Consider the following 22,800-nt stretch of genomic DNA (forward strand, 5'->3'; position numbering starts at 1 on the left):
TTTTTTTTTTTTGGGGGGGGGGGGGGGGGGGATAATTGTGGCCATACTGTCTTTCTATAGTTGCAGCACAATACTGTCAAGCCATAACCAGACAACAATAGAAGTATCAGAGAGCAACCTCCAGTCTTTATAATCTTATAGTACCTCCCAACTGGCAACTACTGCTGAATCAAGTTCAAACTGGTATACCGAAGATCCCTTAAGTTGGAAATATTCCAAACCAGAAACACCCTAAATGATCCAACTTGACGGTATTAACCAGCAAAAATGGATGTCTTTTAAAATACCAATAATCAAGTGACTCATTTTTCACAAAGTCAATCAGCAGAGTCCACTTCTCCAAAACACGTGAAGTGGATGACAGTGCCATTGTCCTGAAGCTTTTCATTCCCACAAGCATATGTATTTGTATAAGTACCATTCTATAGTCAAATTTGAATGTCCTCTAGAACTAATATGAAACTTGACTTGGTACAAATGAGCACAACTGCCTCTGCTTCCAGCTTATATCAAAATCCTCCATGACAGGCCAGTTAATACTTAAAATTCTAGTGCTCAAGCATCTTAATTATATTAAGCTCGCATACCTCAAATTGGGAATACTAAATTCATTTGTTCTTTATAAGTTAAATCAGTTTTAGCTCCCGTTCTCTGTATGTAATCAATATGTCACAGCAAAGCCACAAATTTTCCTACCTAACAAATCTAAACACTAGTGCCGACACTAATGCTTGCATACTTTGCATAAAAAAAGCCTAAACAGGTCTCGTAAAGCAGAAGAAGGAACCTTATTACCTTGTGAGGCTTAGGATTGGAAGAGGAGCGACGGATGATCTCAACCACAGGTAAAACGAAGGCTAGGGTTTTACCAGAGCCAGTGGCGGCGTCGACGGTGACATCCTTGTAGCTGCAGAGTAAGGGTATGGTGGCGGCCTGAACAGGAGTACAGAACTCGAAGCCGGAGTTGGTTAGGGCTTCCAAAACTGGCTCAGCAAGCCGCGGTTCGAGGTCGGAGAAACGAGTATTCGTTAAAGCTTTGTTCTGATTCGTCGACGCCATGCCCGCCGCACTTGGTAGTTTTTCTTCAACCCAACTGCCTAAGTACTATGCTAGTAATTAGACCGACCGAGTCGAATAAGAACCGCTTTCGAAAGTATTTCCGGTCCGGTTTGGCTGGTACCCGGTTTACTCCACTCTTGTATTAAAAATAATTTTTATTTTTCCCTTTTAATAATCAAGAGAAATTTATAGTTTTCATTTAATACTATTAACAACAATGTACTTAGTATAATTTCATAGATAGATTCTATTAAAAAAAAACGTATGCCGGTGTTATTTATATTTTCATGAAATAGAGTGATCATTTTCCAAAAATTCTAATTCAAACGCATCAAATCCAAACAATTATGAAAATATAATATAAAAATGAATAAAATATGACAATTAATAATAATAAAAAAAGAATCATAGAGCTTCTCTAAAAAAGAACAGCAACCACACCGTTCTTCCAATACTATACTTATCATTAAATAATTTATAAGATGCTGGTAATCAAATTTAAATTTCTAAAGTATAATAAATAAACTCAATTCTATTACTTCTCTATTTTTTAAAAATGAAAAAATAACACCCTGAAATTAGATAATGAAATATTTGAAAGATAGTGAAATATACGCACAATCGCGTATATATTTTGTAATCCTTTTTATTTTATTTTTTCTATTTATACAATTTTTCCAGCAACCATTTATTTGGGTCCATTAACTTCTTTTGGGTCCATTTTAAAGTACGTGCCCTAGAATTCTAATACATGTGTGATGTGTGTGTAAAGAAAAAAAGAAGACAAAATTACCAACAAAATTTATAAATGTTGCAGTTAGTGAATTTTTTTTGACAATCTATATCTCTCTATATTACCTTAAAAACATGAACTCCTAACTTAAATGTTAAATTACTATAATACCCCTAACTTAGGTTGTGACTTGAGGTGTGACTTTTTCAATAAGTTGTGATTTTTTTCGAAGGGTTTTAATTTTTCGATGAGTTGTGACTTTTCCAAAGAGTTGTAACTTTTTCAATAAGTTGTGACTTTTTCAAATAGTTGCGACTTTTTCAATAAGTTGTGACTTTTTCAAAGGGTTGTGACTTCTTGAAAAGATCATGACTTTTCAGAAAAGACATACTACCCTTTGTTGACTATAAATAGAGGGGCTTCCTCTCATTTTTCAACCACAAATTAAACTTTTTAATCTTCTACTCTTCTTCTTGCATTTTAAATTTTTTTGTGCGATTTATTGTCGTTGAGTGAGTTCGAAGTATAGCGGAATATAAGGTATCACTATTCTGATGAAGTAAGTCGTTCTATCCTAAGAGGGTATATTCCATAACCTCGAGTACTTGAAAAAAATAATTTTGATGATATAATAATTATTATTTTTGCTTAATATATACATTAGTATGTAATGTTTCAATATATGAAGTTAACATGATGTAGTCTAAATTCTAGAGCAGTCAATATGGGCTAGGACCGTTGGGCCGGCCTGGCGTAACCCGTGATTTGATAGGGCTGGGCTACCATTTTTGGAGCCCATTTAAGAAAAGGGCTTTTTAGCCTGGCCTGATAAGCCTGCCGATTTGTGGGGCTTGAAAAATATGGATAGGGCCGGCCCGTGGGCCAAATAAAAATTAATTAAAAAATAAAAATAAAATAGAGTATTAAAAATAACAAGATTCTAAATTCAAAAATTTGTTTAAAAGTTTGAAATATTACAATTTTAAATAAAAATTATGTTTATAAAATATGTACTGCATAAAATAAAAATTCACTACATAGGTTCGTAGCCTATGGAATATTGTCATAGTTTTTGTGTTTTATTATGGTTATTGGAAAACAATTAGGTTAATATTTATATTTAGCAATTTATGCTTTTACTTGAAATCAAACTTAATAAATATTATAAAGATAATTTTATTTGTGGATTTGATTAACAAGTAGTAACACTTACACCATGTAATATTGTCTTGTCGATATTTATGATACTTAATATTTTAAAATTATAATTTAATTTTAAAAATTATAAAAAAAAATATACTTTTTAAGGAAAGAGGGTTGGCCCGTAGCCCACGTACTTGTGGGCTGGGCCGACCATTTTCTGGCCCACACCAAAAATGGGCTAGCCCGTCAAATTTCAAAGCTTGTATGGGTTAGCCCAAATGAGGTTGGTCAACCCGTATTGACAGCTTTACTAAATTCATTTGTTTTTGTCAACAATTTTTCTTGAGATGTAGATATATGCTTCTGAATATATTTTTCAAAATTTAGAGAATTGTCACGATTTGTTTTTAATGCTCAAGACAAAAGAATGACTTTATTTATCAATGCTACTTATGTGATTTAAACTCTCATGAAGTTTGCTTCAAAATAATTATTGTAGAAATCTCACGTCTACGATTAGAGAAATCAAGGATTGTATTGATGATTAAAATTGTTAAGTACATACTCCTTATATAGGGAGAGAATTGTAGAGTCTTAAGTTAACTATACTTATAATCCTACTACAATACCTATTACTACTATAATAATAATAATGCAATTATAAATAATCTAATCCTAGTCATAATATAATTATAGTCATAATCTAATCCTAATTGTAATTTAATCCTAGTCGTAATATAATCCTAATTAATATAAGTAGTCTTATCCTAGTGCGACTCTAATTCTACAGCAGTGATGTAAACTCGTCAGTCAGCTTCGTTGGACTTGTTCCTTTGACATGCTCCAATCATCAGCTTCCTTCATCTTCAACACTTCGTTGTAGACACATCAGTCAACTTCGTTGGACCTGTTCTTTTGACATGTTCCAATCGCCAGCTTCCTTCTTCTTCAAGACTTCCCCTCAAGCTAGTGAGTAGAAGAACGGTTACTCCTAGCTTGATTCGAATACGCAGCAAAAAAACTTTGAATACCTAATAAATACTTATTTTGTCAATGCTTCGGTATGAATGTGATGTCTAGTCGTTGCTTGTGATAGTTCATCTGCAGATTGATACGAGTAGTTCCACCAGTAAAAACACTTAAGAGCAGTATGATTATTCCTACCACAGATTTGACATTATTGTTCAGAGAACCTGGTCCATATTGACTGTTCTTAGAACCTGTTTCCTGTCTAGCAGGCTTGAAACCTGTTTCACTGGAGTTAATGTTGTTGTTTCCTCTTCCCTTACCTTTTTGAGAAGATAATACCATGTTGTGGTTTTGTTGTGGCACCTCTTTTTCATCTTCCCTTATATCAAAACTCATGAGAGCATAAACAAATTAATTAAGAGAGGAATATGGTGTCTTACCTAATATGACAAAGGTCTTGTATTTCAGACCTAAACCTTTAGCAAAATTAATTATTTTTGTTGCTTGAATATAAATTTTTTCCAAGCATTTCCACATCTCATTTGCAGTTGAGCAGCCCATAATTAGGTGCATGCTTTCTTCGGTCAAGGTGCTTGAGATCAACTCCTTAGTAACACATCTTTCTCCTCCCAATCATCAATGGTGTCACTATCTTTTGCATCCTTCTTAACTTTTACAACTTTCCCAGCAGTCTATCTAGTTGAACAACTAATTTTACTTGGTTCATAGATGAGATACGTTAGTTTCATCACCTGAATCAATTGGGATATTTGTGTCCTCCATATGAGGTAGTTTGTTGGCTTAGATTTAATGGAGCAAGCGGCAATGATTTGGTGAAGTGAGGAGGTTGACATGGTTTCGGTAGAAGGGGCCATTGTAATGTGTTTTTTTTTTTGATCAATACTCAGAGAACGGAAGAGCTTTTATGCTCTGATACCATGTAGAAATCTCACGTCTATGATTAGAGAAATCAAGGATCGTATTGATGATTAAAATTGTTAAGTACATACTCCTTATATAGGGAAAGACTTGTAGAGTTCTAAGTTAACTATACTTAGAGTCCTACTACAATACCTATACTACTATAATAATAATAATGCAATTATAAATAATCTAATCCTAGTCATAATATAATTATAGTCATAATATAATCCTAATTAATATAAGTAGTCTAATCCTAGTGCCACTCTAATTCTACAACAGTGATGTAAACTCGTTAGTCAGCTTCGTTGGACCTGTTCCTTTGACATGTTCCAATCATTAGCTTCCTTCATCTTCAACACTTCGCTGTAGACACGTCAGTCAGCTTCGTTGGACCTGTTCCTTTGACATGTTCCAATCTCCAGCTTCCTTCATCTTCAACAGTTATTACTATATAAACATTGCTCTTTTGTTTTACTTATTTACTATTTCTTAATATTTCAGTATTTTAGACGAAGAAATTTTTATATGACTTGTAATAATGTCAGTTGAAGTTTGTATTAGTTTAATTTTTATTATTTATTTAGTAGTTAATTTTATGCGATAAATATTTTCATTAATGCAAATATATATTTATATTGGGGTAGGTATTTGTATTTAAATTAAAGTATTATATATGTCACAAATGTATTATCAAGTTAACAAGATCTTCTAACTTTAAAATATTTTATTTTGTCATTTATTATGTTATAACTTATAAAATAAATATTAATATACAAAAATAGTTCTAAAATATAAAATGTAGTTATTCTCCACATGTTCATATGACATCTAAACAATTTAACATGGAATACACATGCAAAACACATTTGGTTAGATGACAAGAAAAATACGAAGCGAATATTGTCTATAAGGTAATATTAGTGAGATAAGACTAATTTCATAATTGAACCTCATCAAATTGAAATAAATATATACATTATTGCATTTAACTAATAAAAATTTCCATTGACCATCTTCATAGGTTTGCGTGAATAAGAGATATATATGATGATCCACGTTGAACATTCACAAAAGAATCTGCAATATTATTTTTTGCTAAGCTTATTATTCAAATCTTCGCTTAAACAAGCAATACTATTTGCTATAACATATATTTTTGGAATTGATAATCACGTGCAACACACGTGTCAAAAAACTAGTACATATATAGGTAGGGGCGGACCCACCTTCACCGGAAAATTACATTGTATATAGAAGTCAAATTTTGGTTTAATATATATATATATATATAAAAGTATTGATACCTCTTGATACAAATGAAATGTTTAATCTAGTGGTTAGGGAGTTGCAAAAATTCTCTAAGATCGTGTGTTTCAAGCCTTGTTGGGCTCATAACTACTTTTTATTTTCTTACTATAACCGTTGATACCCCCACTGTATATAGGTGTGTCTCAATTGTTACTGCCTAGCTCCCTACCAAATAATCTATACTATATTAAAAGTAAAAAAATTATTTAAAATATTGATTGGATTTTTTATTTTTTATTTAAAAGTTTTATAGTGAACAAAATTATTATTTTTATCCGCTTTATATATGTTTATTATAAATTAATATGCTCCAAACGTATAAAACACATACACTTAACTAGTATTACACAAAAGCAGACAAGAGGAAGTCAACTTTGCCGATCTTGAAAGTGAAAAAAGGTATCAATAAAAATTGACATATAGGTATGGTGCAAGTGTGGACTGCACAATTTTATGTTCAAATGGAAACACAACTCTGAGACCCTACTAAGTCAAGATCTAGTCAAGCTAATGCTTCAAATTTATTCAGGTTTATATTTGGACAATATTTGCTTGAATTGAAAAGAAAATACTTTTGAGTTGAACCCCACATAAGAAATAGACTATACAATAGAAGGGGTAGTTAATTGAACATTTTTACATGCAAAATTGTACAATGCATATATGTTATATATTCATTTTATATAAATATCTTAAAATTTGATAATATTCTTAACAAAATTTTGAGAATATTCTAAATTTGATTCAATTCTACGAACTTGAATTGGGGTATATAGTTGGTGGCAATATTAAATTAGATCGATTCAATCCATTTAATAATCCATTAAATCTCACTTTTTTTATAAAAATAAATAAATAAATTGGTTGTCATAATTGACAATGCATGTGACACACAGGAACATTTTAATGTGCAATAAAAGAAAAACGAGTCTTTGTTCAATGCACGATTCCATAGTGTTTTTTGGTTTTAAAATAAAGTTAAGATAATGACAGAAAGAAATTGGGCCCCAAATTAATTCCTTTATACCAATAATCAATAATGAGTGCTTTTACTAAATGAATTTTGAACCAATAATATTAATACCCACGTGATTTTTATGTAACATGATTATAAATATTGCTTTTAGGAGCGTCTTTACTTTTGCTTCCACTTAACATAATCTTTATCCTTAATTAATTGTCAATGTGCTCTCCATTATACACCTTGCAATTAAAAAAATTCTGGTTTAAAGACATATATACCCTATTTTATTTTAGTTTTCATTTCTCTGTGCAATAGAAGGAAAAAAGAAGTAAAAAAATAGATTGAAAGAAAAAAAGTGAACTGATTACCGATCTAATAATATATTTATTTTTAATTTATCTAAAAAAACATATCATATTTCTATAATTAAAAATAATTTACTGTAATTCTTTAATGAAATAATTTATCACCATATTTATAAGGGAGACAACAAGGTCAATATCGTCAACACTATTTCGTAACTTCAATAATGGAGATAAAGATAAGGAATGGCACATATAGTAAATTTGTTTAAAGCGAGGGGTAATATTAACAACTCAGGTATATATATAGCTGTTCCATTCATATTCTTCATAACAGCAAAACAAATCCAAACAATCAATCAAACGCCGGCGACTCAACATCATCGGAGCAATCACCGGCGACGAAATAGTCAGTACAATTCACTACAAGTAAAGCACATCGGAGAATTTCAAAGATGGCCGGAGCAAGAAAAGAGATAATGATGATGAATGGAGGAAATATGTCAAGAAGGGAGGAATATGGGCGACCAATTCCAAAAAGAGGGCAAGTGAAGATGACCATAGTTTTGGGTTTAGCTCACTCTTTGTCTTCAATTTTCTCCACCGGTGACCGATCTGAGTCTGGCCGGAGAATAACCCATCTCCCCTGAGCTCGCCGATAGAGATGGAGTGTATCAGTTTTGGTAAATTTAGATAGTGTTGAAGGGTATTATAGTCCTTGTAGGGAATCTTGAGCAGTTGAGCTCAAATCTTTCTTGTGTACAACTTTTTCTTAATTTTAGTAGTTATGTCCTGTATATACTTTGGGAGTTAATTTTCATTCATCTTCCATATGGCTGAGCGTTTTTTCTTAGGAAAATTAGGCGAGTTCGTAAATATTATTAGTTTATTATTCGATGAGGGTATAATTTCATTTAATTATTGTTTGTATATATAATTTAATATGTTTTACTATTAAATATGAAACTATGCCTACTTTGCATACGGAAACAAAATTTATTGGAATAGACATAATACCGAATTTTACTCATTCTTTTAAAATGCTGCGTGCTTTTTTTAATTGGTCACAAATTTTAATTTTTCCAATTTTTAAAATTAAGTGAGCCATTGATTAGAATCCATCCCATTTTAAAAATCCAACCCAATGATTAAGTGAGCCATTGATGAAAATCAAACGTGGACATTGAGAAGTTAAAGCACAAATAATTGTATATATGTTCACAATTGACTTGTGTGTTTGATAGAAAATTTTAATATGTTTTTTATATCTTATTTTGTATTAATAAAATCATTCAACTTAAGTATTTGAATTAGTTAAATTACTTAATTAAATTTATCAATGGCGAATAAATTATTGTCTTTTCCAAACAAAGAAAAAAGAAGAAGAGATATTAACTATAAATATATCTATTGAAATGGTTGTCTTTTTCCATCTTTACTTCAATTCTTTAAGACTATCATCAAAAGAAGATCATCAAAAAATGATCATAAAAAAGGTACAGCTTTACTAACAAAATTTCTTGATTAAGACATAAAACTCAAGAGAGAAATCAACAGATTTGGATTTCTTAAGAATTGGATGAGATTTGATTGTTCTAAAATTAAAATTTGTAATCAATTAGTAAATGCATCGTAGCATTTTAAAAGAGTAAAACTTTCGTCTAAATTTATCGTTAGTTTGAGGGATATATTTAACCCAAAAAATAAACGTTAAAGTATATTGTTAGATACTAAGGTAGAAAAAAAATATTCATAAACTATTTCTCATAGGTTAAAGATATTTTTGACCTTTTTCTTTATAAAAATATGTTGAAATAATTGTTATTTTATGAAAATTATTATGGTAAAATATGAATGTTATACATATAGGGACTGCAATGTTAATATTTTTAAACTTGGGTATTAGACTTAATTGTGTTCCCACATGTTTTTCTTGACTAAGTTTAAATACATGTGTAACTTGATCTAACGCCTAAATTCCCTTAAAATGGATGATTAATAATGAGTCACTATAATGTTACATGTTCTTTTAATTATTATTATGAATACTGTATTAAAATAATATGTGACAGATAATATTTTCTAACATTTTAAAATAATGTAACATTTATTATTATTAAATATAAAAAGGATAACTTCACAGTCCACTCTTGAGATTTTGGAGGTTTGGAGGTTAGACGCATCCCCTTCTTTCACATTTAGTTTAACAAGCTATATCATTATTAACTTTATTTAAAAAATAAATAAACAATAAATATTTAGCTATGTTATTATACTTATGCAACCAAATATGATTCATGGTATCACATTATTATTATTATTATTACGGAAAAGGCTCAAAAATATTCCTAAACTATCCGAAATAGCTCATATTTACCCTTAAACTATATTCCGACTAAAAATTACCCTTCCCGTCATACTATTGGGTCAAAAGTACCCTTCTAATTAACTGAAGCTGCTAAATGCCATGTGGATGCCACATAAGCGCCACACTTTCATTCATTTCCACATAGACTAATATTCCTAATCCTTAATTTTCCCCCTCATTTGACAGAAAACCTTAACTGCTCTGTTGATTGACTTACTGTACTTTCAACTTGTTGGTGAGAGTTTATTCCTGACCTTGTAATCCCCTTCCTGATTTGTCCTACCTTACCTTCATTTTTTTTTTAAATATAAAAATATTCCCATTTTGACAAGCATTTTTCCCAGTCTTCTTTTCAATCCTCAAAAATATAACATTATTTATAAATTTTTACATTACACTAGAAGGTAGGTTATCAAGTGTTCAAAAAATGGATCAAAAACAAGAAAATCCTACTAGAAGTGCTAGTTTATCCTATCTTAGTATTGTCTCTGCCAAAGATTAACGTTGTTCCCCAGTTCATAGCCACATAAAACCTGTTCCTCCAGCTGATAACTCGAGTCAGATATGCGGAGCGCCAAATAAACCAGCTCATGAAGCCTGCTAACGAGACACCCTTCTCACCCTGACAAACAAAATAAAGATCAGAACATAGTATGGAAAGGTACATATACACAGGACAAGCTCTTTCTTGATTGATATTACACGAAGAGATGAATCCAAGATGTAGAGTCATTGAGTCCACAACCCGCCCTAAATGTTTTGGTCGAAGAGTAATAGAGATGATGATGGATATAATGTACCTTAGCTTGACGGAGATCAACAAGAGCCTTGTAACGCCCCACAGTTGCCATGCTTCCAAGATGCTTGTAAACAAATGGATCTCCTAGAGTGATGTCTTTGGCTGAGAGAGCTTTGCCTCCATTCTGTTTCCCAATGTCGGTGAACAATTTAACAAGATACTTCCCTTGCCTTTCAGCAACCTGTTAAAAAAATTGCACTTTGAGAAAATTCTATACTCCAGTCATATTTCAAGAAAACGTAGTAGTTTCTCAAGATAAACTCGGTTCTTGCAACCCAAGAAGAAGGATATGGGTAAATTTCAACTCCTAGTTATGTCTAAGACAGGATAACAAGACAGCTTGTTGTATTGTTGTAGAGAAAAGGATACCTGATCAACTTTCAAGTAACGTATCACTGTAATCCTTGACAGCATATGCAACTTTAAGGTTGTTCATAAAAACTTAGGCCTCAGTTACGTTCATAAACAGTTGCAATTGAGGCCATTCACATAAAACTAAGCGGGATCAAGAAGAAAGAAACGTGCAAATTATTACAGGAAAAAAGAATGGGGCAGGAGAAATGCAAATGAATAAGAATAACATGCTCAGACAAATCAAGGACGTATCAGGAAATTATACTGACCTGAGCAAGAGCCGGAAGCACCGGCTTTCCAGTCTGTTCAAGAAAACCAGCACAATCTCCTATTGCAAACACATCTTCTACAGAAGGAACTCGCAACCATTCATCGATTCCAATCCTGTAACATGTCTTAAGATTAGTTGGCTGGATACAGGAAAGGGAACCAAGGTCCAAGAAGTTGCTAAGTTGTTGGAGAAGTTCAAACTCTGTACCTTCCACCAGGAGACTTGGGAATATCTAGTGATTTAATAAATTTGGAAGGACCAACTCCAGTAGACCAAACGAGAAGGCCATATGGAACATCGCTTCCATCACTGAGAACTATTTTATCTGGATGTACTTCTTTTACAACACCATGAACAAGGCGGACACCAACCTGATATGTATGAAATTTTGCTTACAAAACACTGAAGAAACTTCTTTCTTAATGCAAAGCAATTGAATGATTCATTACCTTGGTCAAATGCTTTGTCGCATATTCCCGCAACCCAACATCAAATGAAGACAAAATCTCATTAGCCTGTCCATGGAAAGTGTTACTAGACCATACTCAACAGTCAACATAATGCTATTTCCTCTGCAATTTTAGGTTTACCCATATACAGCTGGATATTTACCTCAATTAGGGTTACATGAATGTAGTTTTTGACATGAGCATAACGTTCGCGTACATCTCTCATGATAAAATCACTTAGCTCCCCGCTGAATTCAACCCCTGTAGGGCCACCTCCAATCACAACACAGTGCAACAAGCGCTCTTTCTCTTCTTCCGAAATGCCTGCAATTTTACACACGCACAAAATTTATTCTACATTCACTTTACTATTATAACCTTGATGTCATATATTATCCTACAGAGTACAGATCTACCAAAGAAGTTTGGTACGGCAAGAGTAAAGACTATGGAACATGGGGGAATAACCTGGAGTTTCTGAGACCATCAAGTTCATAAGAAGCTTCTTCCTGATTTCTTGGGCATTCTGTACTTCACGGAGAAAGAAGGCATGTTCCTCCACTCCCTTTATGCCAAAGGTCAAAGGTTCGGCTCCAGAAGCAATGACAAGCTTGTCATATGCAACCTTAAATCTGTAATGCTCATGAGAGACTCCACGATCGCCAACTGTTTGACAGTATACCTGTATTGTGTCTTCTCAAATCAAAACACACACAAACATAATAGACTGAACACGATAACAAGTTGAATGCAGTTTAAACAAAGTCCCTTTCCCCTTTAATTACTTGAATGTATTGCTCGAATAATTCTCTGATTGGTATGCCATTTACCTAGGAGTCTCTCCTAATTTCCTAAAAAACAATACCTGAATGGATGTAGGTAATCATGTCTATATATTTGATTAGATTGAAAGGAGGAATTATATATTAAAGACACATTTTGGAAGTGAGAAAAATAAGAGTTTGTTATACTCACTTCATGTTTATCAGCATCAACACCAGTGCAGGATGCTAGGAAGAAATATGAATTTGGATCCTTTGCCAGTGCTTTCTGTATCTGGGTAACTGGTTCAGCAACTGATCGGAATTCCAATGTTCCAACACAAGTAGATGCAAGCAAAGGTGTAAAAACCATATGGTTTCTTGGTGCTATACAAACAACATCATACATAGTAGTGTCTATTCCTTTGAGGAATCTGCAAGCGGCCCAACCAGATCCAAGAACAACTACTCTAGGTTTTTCGCCCTGTTTTGTTGCTTCAAGGCCTGGATAACTGGATCTTTCATTCTTTGAATCAGAACCCCCAACCGTCTGAGCTTCTGCATGTGGAAACTGATATTGAGGGGTAAACTTCATTCCTCTGTTCCCGAAACTTAATTGATTTATCATCTGCGTACTTGGAATGTATGACGAATTGAAACCTGTTACAGCTTTTTCAAAAACTGGTGCAGGATGTCTCAATGGTGAAATGCCTTCACAGAATATATTTCTCTCACTTGCATAGTTTCCAATTGCACCTCCAGAACGCCTAAAGCTACTCCTTGCAGCCCTTACCAATGCCATGTTCAGAGTACCCCTTACCGAAACTGTTACTGTTGAAATCTTTTATGAAGGCAATTACTGTTTGAACTTTAGATGGTATTCAGTGTTTAAGAATGACACTGAAAAAAAGGAAGAAAGTAGATGTGAGTTCTCAATAGGAAGCTGCAATACACTCATAAAAAAGATCCCAGTAAGTGTGGAAAAGTAAAAACAATGAAAATTGAAGTTAAGCATATCAGTCAAGGACAAGACAAAAGCAAGACAAAGATGGTTCCTAGGATCACGTAGCAGAAATAGGAAAGACAATTTGCATTTCTTCACGGTGGCAGTTTCAATGTGAAGTGTTCTAGCAAAATTCTTAGAATGGATCCAGATATAAAACACATGGATATACAATATACCATGATCTTGCGTGCACTCACTACAATCTCAGTCCTCTAGACAAATATGACCAGTAAGTGCCAAATTCTAAAATTGGTAGCAGATTTTACAAGAATCTGGTCAAGAAAATGAAGAGGGCAACCATACTTACTATGCCAATTTCAATTTGAAGTTTATTTGGTCAAGCTTCGCTAATACATACCAGATATGAATACACTCTAGTCAATCTGTGTCATGAAATCCAAACCTCTGTCATTTACTGTATAAACTACTGAGATGATGATATCATTGCACAACAACTTGATGGTACATATAAACTCCCATAACATTATAGGTTATGCATTCCATTACTTCAAACCTTAGAACAAACTATTTGTTGACACAATGTTACAAACAATCAGCAAAGATCCGTTGGATTAAATTTCTGAACACGACATACTTAAATTCAAATTTGGAATGACAGAGCACGACAACACGTCTAGCAATGGAAGAAATGTGATCGCCATCAATGCAAGCAATCTATGAAGTGAGGTAGACAACATCAATCTCTTAACCCATAAACTGGTTAAGTTGTATGATTAGTTAGCAACTAAAAGGTTCAATCTTTTTTTCCAGAAAAACATCTAGTTCTACAAATAAATTAGCTGGGACCAAGACAAATACTGAAAAAATCAGACGAAGAAAAGAATGACAGCATCACGGAATTAAAAAAGATTGTCAACATCAGCCTACCAAAATCTGCTACACAGTATGTAACATTCAAAGTTCTACAACCAAAACAGGACAAGAAGAAAAACAACATCTTTAACTATTCACAAATAAAAAAGTGCCCCACATTAATTGAGAAAATGAGTTGTTGTCCACTTAGATAATTTTGGACAATCCTTCCCTGCTATATTTTGGATTGAGTTAGCTTATGCCAAGATAGATCAAGAGAGGAGCGGATTAACAGTATTGAACCCAATAGCTTTATAAGTCCAAATATTAAAATAGTCTGTGGGTTCAATTGAATCCTGGATCCACCTCTAGATCAAGAACCCCTGTGTGCTCAATATATAACATCATACTCATAAAATAGCAGAAAAAACTTGCACATGATTAATTACATACTACTCAAAACTCAGAAGGTCACAACATAAGTTTCAATAATGATGAAACTATACATGGTACAATCAAGATCCAGCATAATATATACATAAGAAATCAGAACAAAAAGAGGAATTACCTTTTAAGAATTTTTTAAAGAAGAAGATGAAACCCCATAAGAAAGAAAAGATTTTCTCCAGGATATCAGGGGTCAACAGTATACTTTTACACTAAAAAAAAGAGCCACCCTTTAATTTTATATAGACAAAACCTTGATCAGCAAGAAAATATTGGTCAAAATCTGATAGCTCCACCTGCATTTTTTTTTTCCTTTTTCTAATGTAAAACAAAAAGGGTATGGAGGAATCACAAATACAACTGCTCTGCTGCTATAATTTAAGCATTTGGGTGATTTGCTGCAAAATATGTATAAATAAAAGCATGCAAATGTAGATGAAGGCAAAAGGAAAGAGGCAACTCTGCCATCTCGGTGGAACAAACGACAGCGTTTTGTTTTTTTTTTTTTTTTTTCCTTAGGTCAATCGAGGAGGGCTAATTAGCGAATATGATAATTAATTACATATTACATCATGGCCTTTGTAAGGTTGCTAACAAATTATCAAACCTCCCTGTAACAATCTATTCGTTATAATGACATTTTGCTATAATTGTTTGATTTTCAAACGGATCAATTTTTACATACTTTTATTTATAATAGCGTGCTTTTATTTATAATAGATAAATATAATTTTGCGTACTTTTATTTATAATAGCTAAATGAGATCTATTTATATACCTCATTATAATAATCATAAAATTTTCATATAAAAGTTGTCATTGTAGAGAGGTTTGACTATATACATTTGGTGACTGTTTTTCTTTTGTTTCAATTTATGTAATAGTAATTAAACTGAGATAAAAAAAAAATTATCATTCAAACTTAAATAATTTTTTTAATATAAAAAATTATCTTTAGACAGCCTAATAATGTACAGAGAGTATAACACTATACATGGCTTTAATTAATTGATTTACATTACATTACAATAATTAATAAATGAGAGAAATCAAAATCTTCTAGAACAAAAATCGTTTTCAAACACCTACAAGAATTTGGCCTTGAAAATTCAGAATATTCCAATGATGTTTGAATACATCTAGAACACACCGTACAAAAGTAGAAGTAAAGGCTAATTAAATAGTTATAACAATAAGGATTTAACCTAAATTATATACATTGTTAAGATTAATTTTTTTTATAGTATCTTAGCAATTTAATACCATATAGTAATAGAAAATTAGTTATATTTTTTTTATCAAGTTATTAACAATTCTATCGATTTTATTTTATTTTTCACTATTTTTTAAAAAAAAATAATCCATTAAAAAGAGATATATCTTTATAATTTTTCTTGATTAAAACTTTTATTATCAAACATGTTTATAATTTTAAAAGTTTCAAATATTGCAGCCACACAAATAATAAGTACTATTGTATGAATATTTAAGAAAATTAATTAAATTTTACGCTAAACAAAGTTAAATGTAAAGAGTAATACTTATCATAAAAAAATATTAATAATTTGATTATAAAAACATTTTATATAATGCTATACGCCGTGCATTAGAGCAATTGAGTAAGTGCCCATTTGGATTGGCTTATTTTAGGTGTTTTTAAGCCAAAATAGCTATTAAGCAATTTTGAAGTGTTTGGGTAAAGTTAAAAAGTGTTTATAAGCACTTATTTTAAAACCAAAATAACAAAAATAAGCCAAAAGCCATAAGATAGGAATCCCAGCTTATGGCTTTTGGCTTATAAGTCATAAGCCAAAAGTCAATCCAAACAGGCCCTAAGGCAGGTAAATAACTAGTCTTTTTTCATATCACGCAAATCAATCATATTCTCATCTATCTTTTGACTCGAACCTATAATCTATCGTCCATCACACAAATCAATCATATTCAATCTATCGTGAGGTAATATCTCATATGGTCACTCAACTTTGAATACTTCACTTAGAAAGTCACTCAACTTAGGCTTGTTCACTTAGAAAGTCACTCAACTTTGTTTTATAACTCAAAAGTCACTCAACTATTGATATTTCACTTAGAAAGTCACTCAACTATTAATATTTCATTTATATAGCCACTCAATCAACTTAAATGTTTTTTTCATTAAATTTTGTTAAAATAAAATATCTGTTTTAATTATCTTATCGACCCACTCTAATTATTTAATTATATTTTTCTTCTGAAAAACGTACCGTAGCGATTGACAAAAAAAAAAACTCTTTTCTATTCCAGCAATTGTCTAACTGGAACTAATGCTGAAAAATGATTTTTTTTTTTTTAAAAGATGGAATCAAGAAGTGAAGAAGTAATCCAAAAAAAAAACAAAAAAACTGTAGCAATCTTTTTATTTTTTTTAAAAATAGTTCAAAACAAAAAATATATTTAAAAAAAATTAATAAAATAATTAAAATGAGCATCTTATTCATTTTAAAAAATAAGTTTAAAACAAAAATTGTATTTTAACAAAATTTAATATAAAAATATTTAAATTAGTTGAGTGACTTTCTACGTAAAATATCAATAGTTGAGTGACTTTCTTGATAAAATACTTATAATTAAGTGATTTTTGAGTTATAAAACAAAGTTGAGTGACTTTTCAAGTAAACTATTTTCAATTGAGTGACCTTCTAAGAGACTATTGAAAGTTGAGTGACCATATGAAATATTAACTCAATCTATCGTCCACCGATTCAAAATTAGCCTAATTTGTTTGCAAGACAGCTATGTATTACCTAAAATGCTGTAAACATGTGAAGTATGTGCCTACGTTATAAGTCGTGTCAAAGTCACTTGTCACCTTCTATACTCAACCGGTCCATATGTGTCTTTCATGTTTAGTTTACTTTATTATAACCCAATAATATTAAGAGCTGACGTTTACCATTTTGTTTCTTCTAATAATTACGTTTATATATCGTGGCGGAGTCGGAATTTTCAATAAGGATAGAGGCTTAGCTACCCTTTGCCTAGGGTGTCCAATCGGATACCCTTCATCGAAAATTACACTGTATATATAAGTAAAATGATACTTTAAATGGTTAAGTAACACATTTTGGACACCCTTGAAAAACAATAAAGTTTCTTAGCTCAGTAATTTTAGTCGTTCAGCTCAAGCTAAGTCATTTGCAACCTGATATGCCCGGGTTCAAATCCCCTAACTATGTTCTTTGACTTTTGATTTTTTTTTTCTTTTCATTAAAAATTTAAATAAAATTTAAAAGTAATTATTTAATTTAAAGTTGATAAGCAAATCTTATTTATTTATTCCATAAAGCTACTAAAAGTGAAAATGCTCCATATAGAATTTCTTTTAATATAACTCGTTTGATTCTACTCTTTATTTTTCATTTCTTGTTGTTAGCCTTAAGAAGTTCGTGAAATCTTGAAGCATAAAAGTGATTTCACTCTAGATTGAATTTTCTCTTCTTTTTTTTCGTTGTCCTTTCACTTTTTATCAAATAAACGTGAACATTAAAGCTAAATATTCTGTAGTTTGATTTTAAATTTTTTGATATATTTTTAATTAAAAAAATTAATCATTAATATTACGTAGTTTGATTTACAAATTTTAAGTGCACCCGTTCATTAAATTATTTTTATTAGCTATTAAATTTTTGGACATCCTTTGTAAAATTTCTGGCTACGCCACTGAATAAGGGGTTCAAAATCTAAAAAAATAGACACACTAAGTAGACGAAGGGGATTTGACGTCTATTATATATACCTAAATTTTTTTTAACCATGTATAAATAATATAATTTTTCGTCGAAGGTGGTTCAGATAAATCCCTAACCGTAAGGTGGCTTTGCCACTATCTATATAGATAAAAGGTGATCAGTAAGTCGGGGTTTCAATGTAGCCCGTTGGCTCTGAACACCAGATTAGGGAAAAAAACAAAAAAATTATCTTTAAGCAACATGCTAGTGTCTAAGGGAATCTCCAACCCTACCCTCTATTTTACCCTCCAAATATAAAATTCTCTATTTTTTCAGACAATCAACTCTAACCCAATTTCCTATTTTACTCTCTAAAAATGAATTTTTTTTTCTTTCCTCAATATTATATTATTATTTCTATTTTTTTTTCATAATATAATTTTCTTTCAAATAATTACTTTGTATAATTTTCATGTAATATAAATTTTATTTTTTTCAAATTTTTTATTTAATTTAAAATTTTATTTTATTCTAAATAACATAAATTGCAAATAAATATTTATATGATATACAAATTAGTGGACATAAATTGCAATCAAAATTGATGTGATAAAATTATTATGTTATGTATTATGTTGTCTCGTATTTAAATTATTATGTTATGTATTGTATTTTTAAATTAATATTTTCATCTTTATCATTTTAATTTTATGCATTTATCATAGTGACAATTAATAATAATATCAAATCATATTAAAGTGACGAAAATAAAATAAAATAAAAATATTATTAATTCAAGATGAAAATAGTATATATTAAATAATATATTTTAAAAATATTATATTACATTTAAAAATAATTACATATGTTAAATATTTAATTAATGGTCTTATATGAAAAATAATGTGTTAATTATAAAATAATAATAAAATAATCAAAAAATAAAATAGAGATTGTGAATAATAGTTCTTCAACGCAGAAGAAAGAGTGAAATGGAGGGTAGTTGGAGAGCCAATTCTCTATTTTACTCTCCAAATATAGAAAATGAAGAGTAAAATAGAGGTGGGTTGGAGATAGGAATCATAAGATGCGATATATAGTATAGTCAAATATATAAATTACCATTTTATATTTAAAGATGAAACGAGCTAAGTACATGTAATTACACTTTTAGTACATCTCTGTGGGTAATTACAATTTACAGGAATTTAAATACAAGAATGAATTGTAAGACTGTTAAATCAGACCACAAGGATGTGTCATCTAATTTAGTGTTTTATTTTATTTTGGTCAAACATGAACTAATATATGGTTTTTCATTACTCTTTTATTAAAATTATTTGGTAATTAAGTTGCAGCAACTGAATCTTCTTGTTGAGAAACTCCAAAAACGTTGTTTAAAAGCATGGCTAATCGTATTCCACCTTGTGCTACTCGTTTCATCACTATTGGAAGTCTTGAATTGAAATAATCATCTGCACAAATTAAAATAGATTAAATGTCAATTTATTAATTTGTATCCCAAGTATACACAATAAAATCGTAGACAGTCAAGTGAAAAATACCTGATAAAGTTTCACCAGCTTCAACACTTTTGTATCCCCATTTGCATGCTATATTTATACTTTCCGTTGCAAACCTTGAAACATCACATCAACAATTAATCACTTTCTCAAGGACAAGTGCTTAATATCGTTATTTAAGTCATAGTCAAAGTATATATGTTTTTGTACGTTTAGTCGTTTCAGAATCAACTTCCGATTTACATAATTGAGAAAGAACTCACTTGTTTACACAAGAAAAGACATTGCCACATTCTCTCCAAGAAGCAAGATCATCAGACCAAATTCCCTGAGTATGTATATGATTTAACAAAATCAAAATTTGAACCCGAAAATGTCTAATTGAAACAATTTATTAGTAGGAACTAAGGTGTTCAAATGGAATTGACTCTTACGTCAGTGAAGTTTCCTTCAATGTCTTCTTCAAGGAGGTTTACATCCTTTGCATAGTAGTCTTTAGCAGCTGTTAGAATTATCTCCCTATCCCACACCTATAACATTATTTTTTTTACAAAGGAAAACATACGTCGTTAATAATCTTTTTTCTTACTATCATAGCCAAATTTGAACGCATTAACTTTAAATCTTGGATCAAACTCGATAAGTTATATACTTACATGGTGCAAGTTCGATTTATGCCTAAACCAGCGTAAATCAATACTATTTCCTCCAGCATCACTTGTAAAGCCAACATGCATTGGCTGAAATCACCAAAACAACAAGGTAACAAGTTTTTCTAAATAATAATCATACGTTGGTTGCTATTATTTAACGTTTCAAACGCGAAAAAAATAGTGAGTACATACTTGATGGATATCTCCCATAAAATGTGACAAGAACAGCAAGGCCTCTGTCATATTATCTGTAATTATTGACAAATTATATGGTATCATAAGTGAATTACCACCTCACAATATAAGAAATTTACTATTTTTGATTCTTACATCGACGATCAGAAGTTCCCTCTCTGTAATGAGAGAGTTGAGTAGTAAAGTTCTGAATTGCACCAGCAACACACATATCCTTCACTCCATGTTGATCATGACAGTCCCCTTTTCATCATACAAAAAAACATTATGAATTATAGGATCTAATTGTGAAAAGAGAGAATAAATACATCGCGTTTTTTGATGCATTTGACATACTTTCATAATCAAAGTTGCAAGCTTTATCTGGTGTATCAATGAAGTGTAGAGGGCTTGTCCATTTATACTTATACCAGTGCCGGACTTGATCCGGCCACACACAGAGGGCCGATAAGTCGCCGTTAACATATTCCGGCAACAACATCTTGACTGCATGAGCTGCCTCATCATTCAACAAGCCCTGTTTCCACATGCAATAGTTCTTATTATTTGAAGCCAAAAAAAAAATACATTTTTCAAATAAATTCAAATAGAATATATACCTGCGCGATGCGACATGTCATCATATGCCCCTCTTTGCTCCATGCTTCAGCACCATGATGGTTGATAAAAGCAAGACAGAGAAAGAAAATAATGCTTAATGAAGTTAACCTCAACATCCTCAAAAGAAGTTCTATAACTTGACAGTTATCAAAAACCAGAAGTGTCCCACCAAACTTGGGCTTGTTCTATATATACAAAATGTTGAAATGGTTTTTGTTGTGTACAAGCTGAAGATTCCTCTCATCTTAATAAATAAAATAGAGGTTGATTATCCATAAAAGCAACATACAGCATATTCCAATATGATAGCAGCATCTATCATATAATAATGGACTAGTTGTGCATCTAAAGTTACATTTTATTACACCTTTTTAAACACAATAGTTGACTTATAAGTCACTTATGTAGGTTTCAGTTCTTGACGTGAAGGGAACTCCCAAGTTATAATGGAAATTGAATACATATAGTGGTTTTCTTCTGCAGTTTATCTTCATTGTGCAGCAACTGATGTTTTTTTAGTGAAAATTCGGTTGAGAACTTCGGCCAAGCGGACCCCACCTTGCGCCAACCTCTTCTCCACAACAGGAAGACGAGAGAGGAAGTAATCGTCTGGAAAACAAACAGATAATGGAAGATTAATAATATATTGAATACAAAAAATAACAACATACCTAGTGAACCCCACAAAGTGGAGACCTTATCACTATCTCGTGGAAGTAGAGAGGTTGTTTCTGAAAATATATTGAATACGATTGTGTAATATTTTGTGATGCACATGGAGGCTTCTCTCAATGTTAGCTAATTGTTGTTACACACAGAACATAGCTTGTACATAGCTTGGCTTTCCATGTATATTTTATCGGTGGTTGATTTGTAGGAAGAAATGTTAAGAAAATGGATCCAATCAAGGGCAAAGCAAGATCATGTAAACAATAATGAAGAAAACTAAATTACATATATCCACGTCAGTCTAGTTATTATCAAACAGGCAAAAAAAAGCCTTGCCAGCATCACGTAACAGTATGTCCAATAATGGATTGATATTACAGCTAGCATCTCGAGCTTAGTCATTACAGAAAACAGCATAAATGAATGTTTTCTTCTGAATTTGGTTTTCTCATAGTTAGGGGTCGTTTGGTGTGAGGGATAAAAATAATTAATTAGTCATGGGATAAAAAAATTGTGTCTTGTTTGGTTGGCATGTTTGGAATAACTTATGGGATAAGTTATCACATATACATGGTGGGATAAGTTATCCTAGGATAACTAATTCGGAATAACTTGTTCCCAACCAAACGAGTCACAAAGAAAAAGCTTCCCCTGTTGACACTATACCAAATGTCGACTAACTTTAGATGAATTAATTAATTTTATTTTAAAAAGGTGAGCCTTAATTTCCTTAAATACCTTTTCTTTGTCAAAATTCATATCTCTTTAATAAAAAAAAAA

The 22,800-nt window shown here is 31.4% G+C and overlaps 4 protein-coding genes across 4 annotated transcripts in view; all 4 read right to left on the bottom strand.

Annotated features, from left to right (window-relative positions):
- Positions 1-1,093, bottom strand: part of LOC102582063 (DEAD-box ATP-dependent RNA helicase 18-like) — a 7,769-nt gene extending 6,676 nt beyond the window's left edge. Inside the window, exon 1 of the mRNA XM_006347035.2 lies at positions 796-1,093. Within this exon, the coding sequence (XP_006347097.1) occupies positions 796-1,059 (264 nt within the window). The 5' untranslated portion in view covers positions 1,060-1,093. The remainder of the gene's footprint in view (positions 1-795) is intronic.
- A 9,026-nt stretch (positions 1,094-10,119) lies between these two features.
- LOC102582385 (internal alternative NAD(P)H-ubiquinone oxidoreductase A1, mitochondrial-like) lies at positions 10,120-15,184 on the bottom strand. Its single transcript, XM_006347036.2, has 9 exons — positions 14,792-15,184; positions 12,619-13,304; positions 12,112-12,325; positions 11,807-11,967; positions 11,644-11,709; positions 11,402-11,565; positions 11,193-11,307; positions 10,571-10,750; positions 10,120-10,392 (listed from the first exon to the last, which is right to left on the bottom strand). Exons 2-9 carry the CDS (start codon positions 13,204-13,206, stop codon positions 10,237-10,239), a joined length of 1,644 nt encoding a protein of 547 aa, XP_006347098.1. The 5' UTR covers positions 13,207-13,304; positions 14,792-15,184; the 3' UTR covers positions 10,120-10,236.
- Positions 15,185-19,727: 4,543 nt separating this feature from the next.
- Positions 19,728-21,470, bottom strand: LOC102577709 (endonuclease). Its single transcript, NM_001287973.1, is given in 9 exon segments — positions 19,728-19,855; positions 19,946-20,019; positions 20,167-20,231; positions 20,338-20,433; positions 20,560-20,643; positions 20,749-20,804; positions 20,887-20,994; positions 21,088-21,268; positions 21,351-21,470. Coding segments are annotated over 9 exon segments (909 nt in total). The 5' UTR covers positions 21,468-21,470.
- A 30-nt stretch (positions 21,471-21,500) lies between these two features.
- Positions 21,501-22,800, bottom strand: part of LOC102583290 (endonuclease 4-like) — a 13,459-nt gene continuing 12,159 nt past the window's right edge. Inside the window, exon 10 of the mRNA XM_006347039.2 lies at positions 21,501-21,960. Within this exon, the coding sequence (XP_006347101.1) occupies positions 21,842-21,960 (119 nt within the window). The 3' untranslated portion in view covers positions 21,501-21,841. The remainder of the gene's footprint in view (positions 21,961-22,800) is intronic.

Source organism: Solanum tuberosum, unplaced genomic scaffold (assembly GCF_000226075.1).
Source record: "Solanum tuberosum cultivar DM 1-3 516 R44 unplaced genomic scaffold, SolTub_3.0 scf00083, whole genome shotgun sequence".
NCBI classification, from domain to species: Eukaryota; Viridiplantae; Streptophyta; class Magnoliopsida; order Solanales; family Solanaceae; genus Solanum; species Solanum tuberosum.

Bases quoted from the DNA above. Each gene is read 5' to 3' on its own strand.
- LOC102582385 (XM_006347036.2), bottom strand. From the start codon at position 13,206: ATGGCATTGGTAAGGGCTGCAAGGAGTAGCTTTAGGCGTTCTGGAGGT. The intron at 11,968-12,111 runs GTTATTCCCCCA...GTAAAATTGCAG, and splicing joins GATGGTCTCAGAAACTCCAG to GCATTTCGGAAGAAGAGAAA. The intron at 10,393-10,570 runs GTACATTATATC...TTTGTTTGTCAG, and splicing joins TTGATCTCCGTCAAGCTAAG to GGTGAGAAGGGTGTCTCGTT.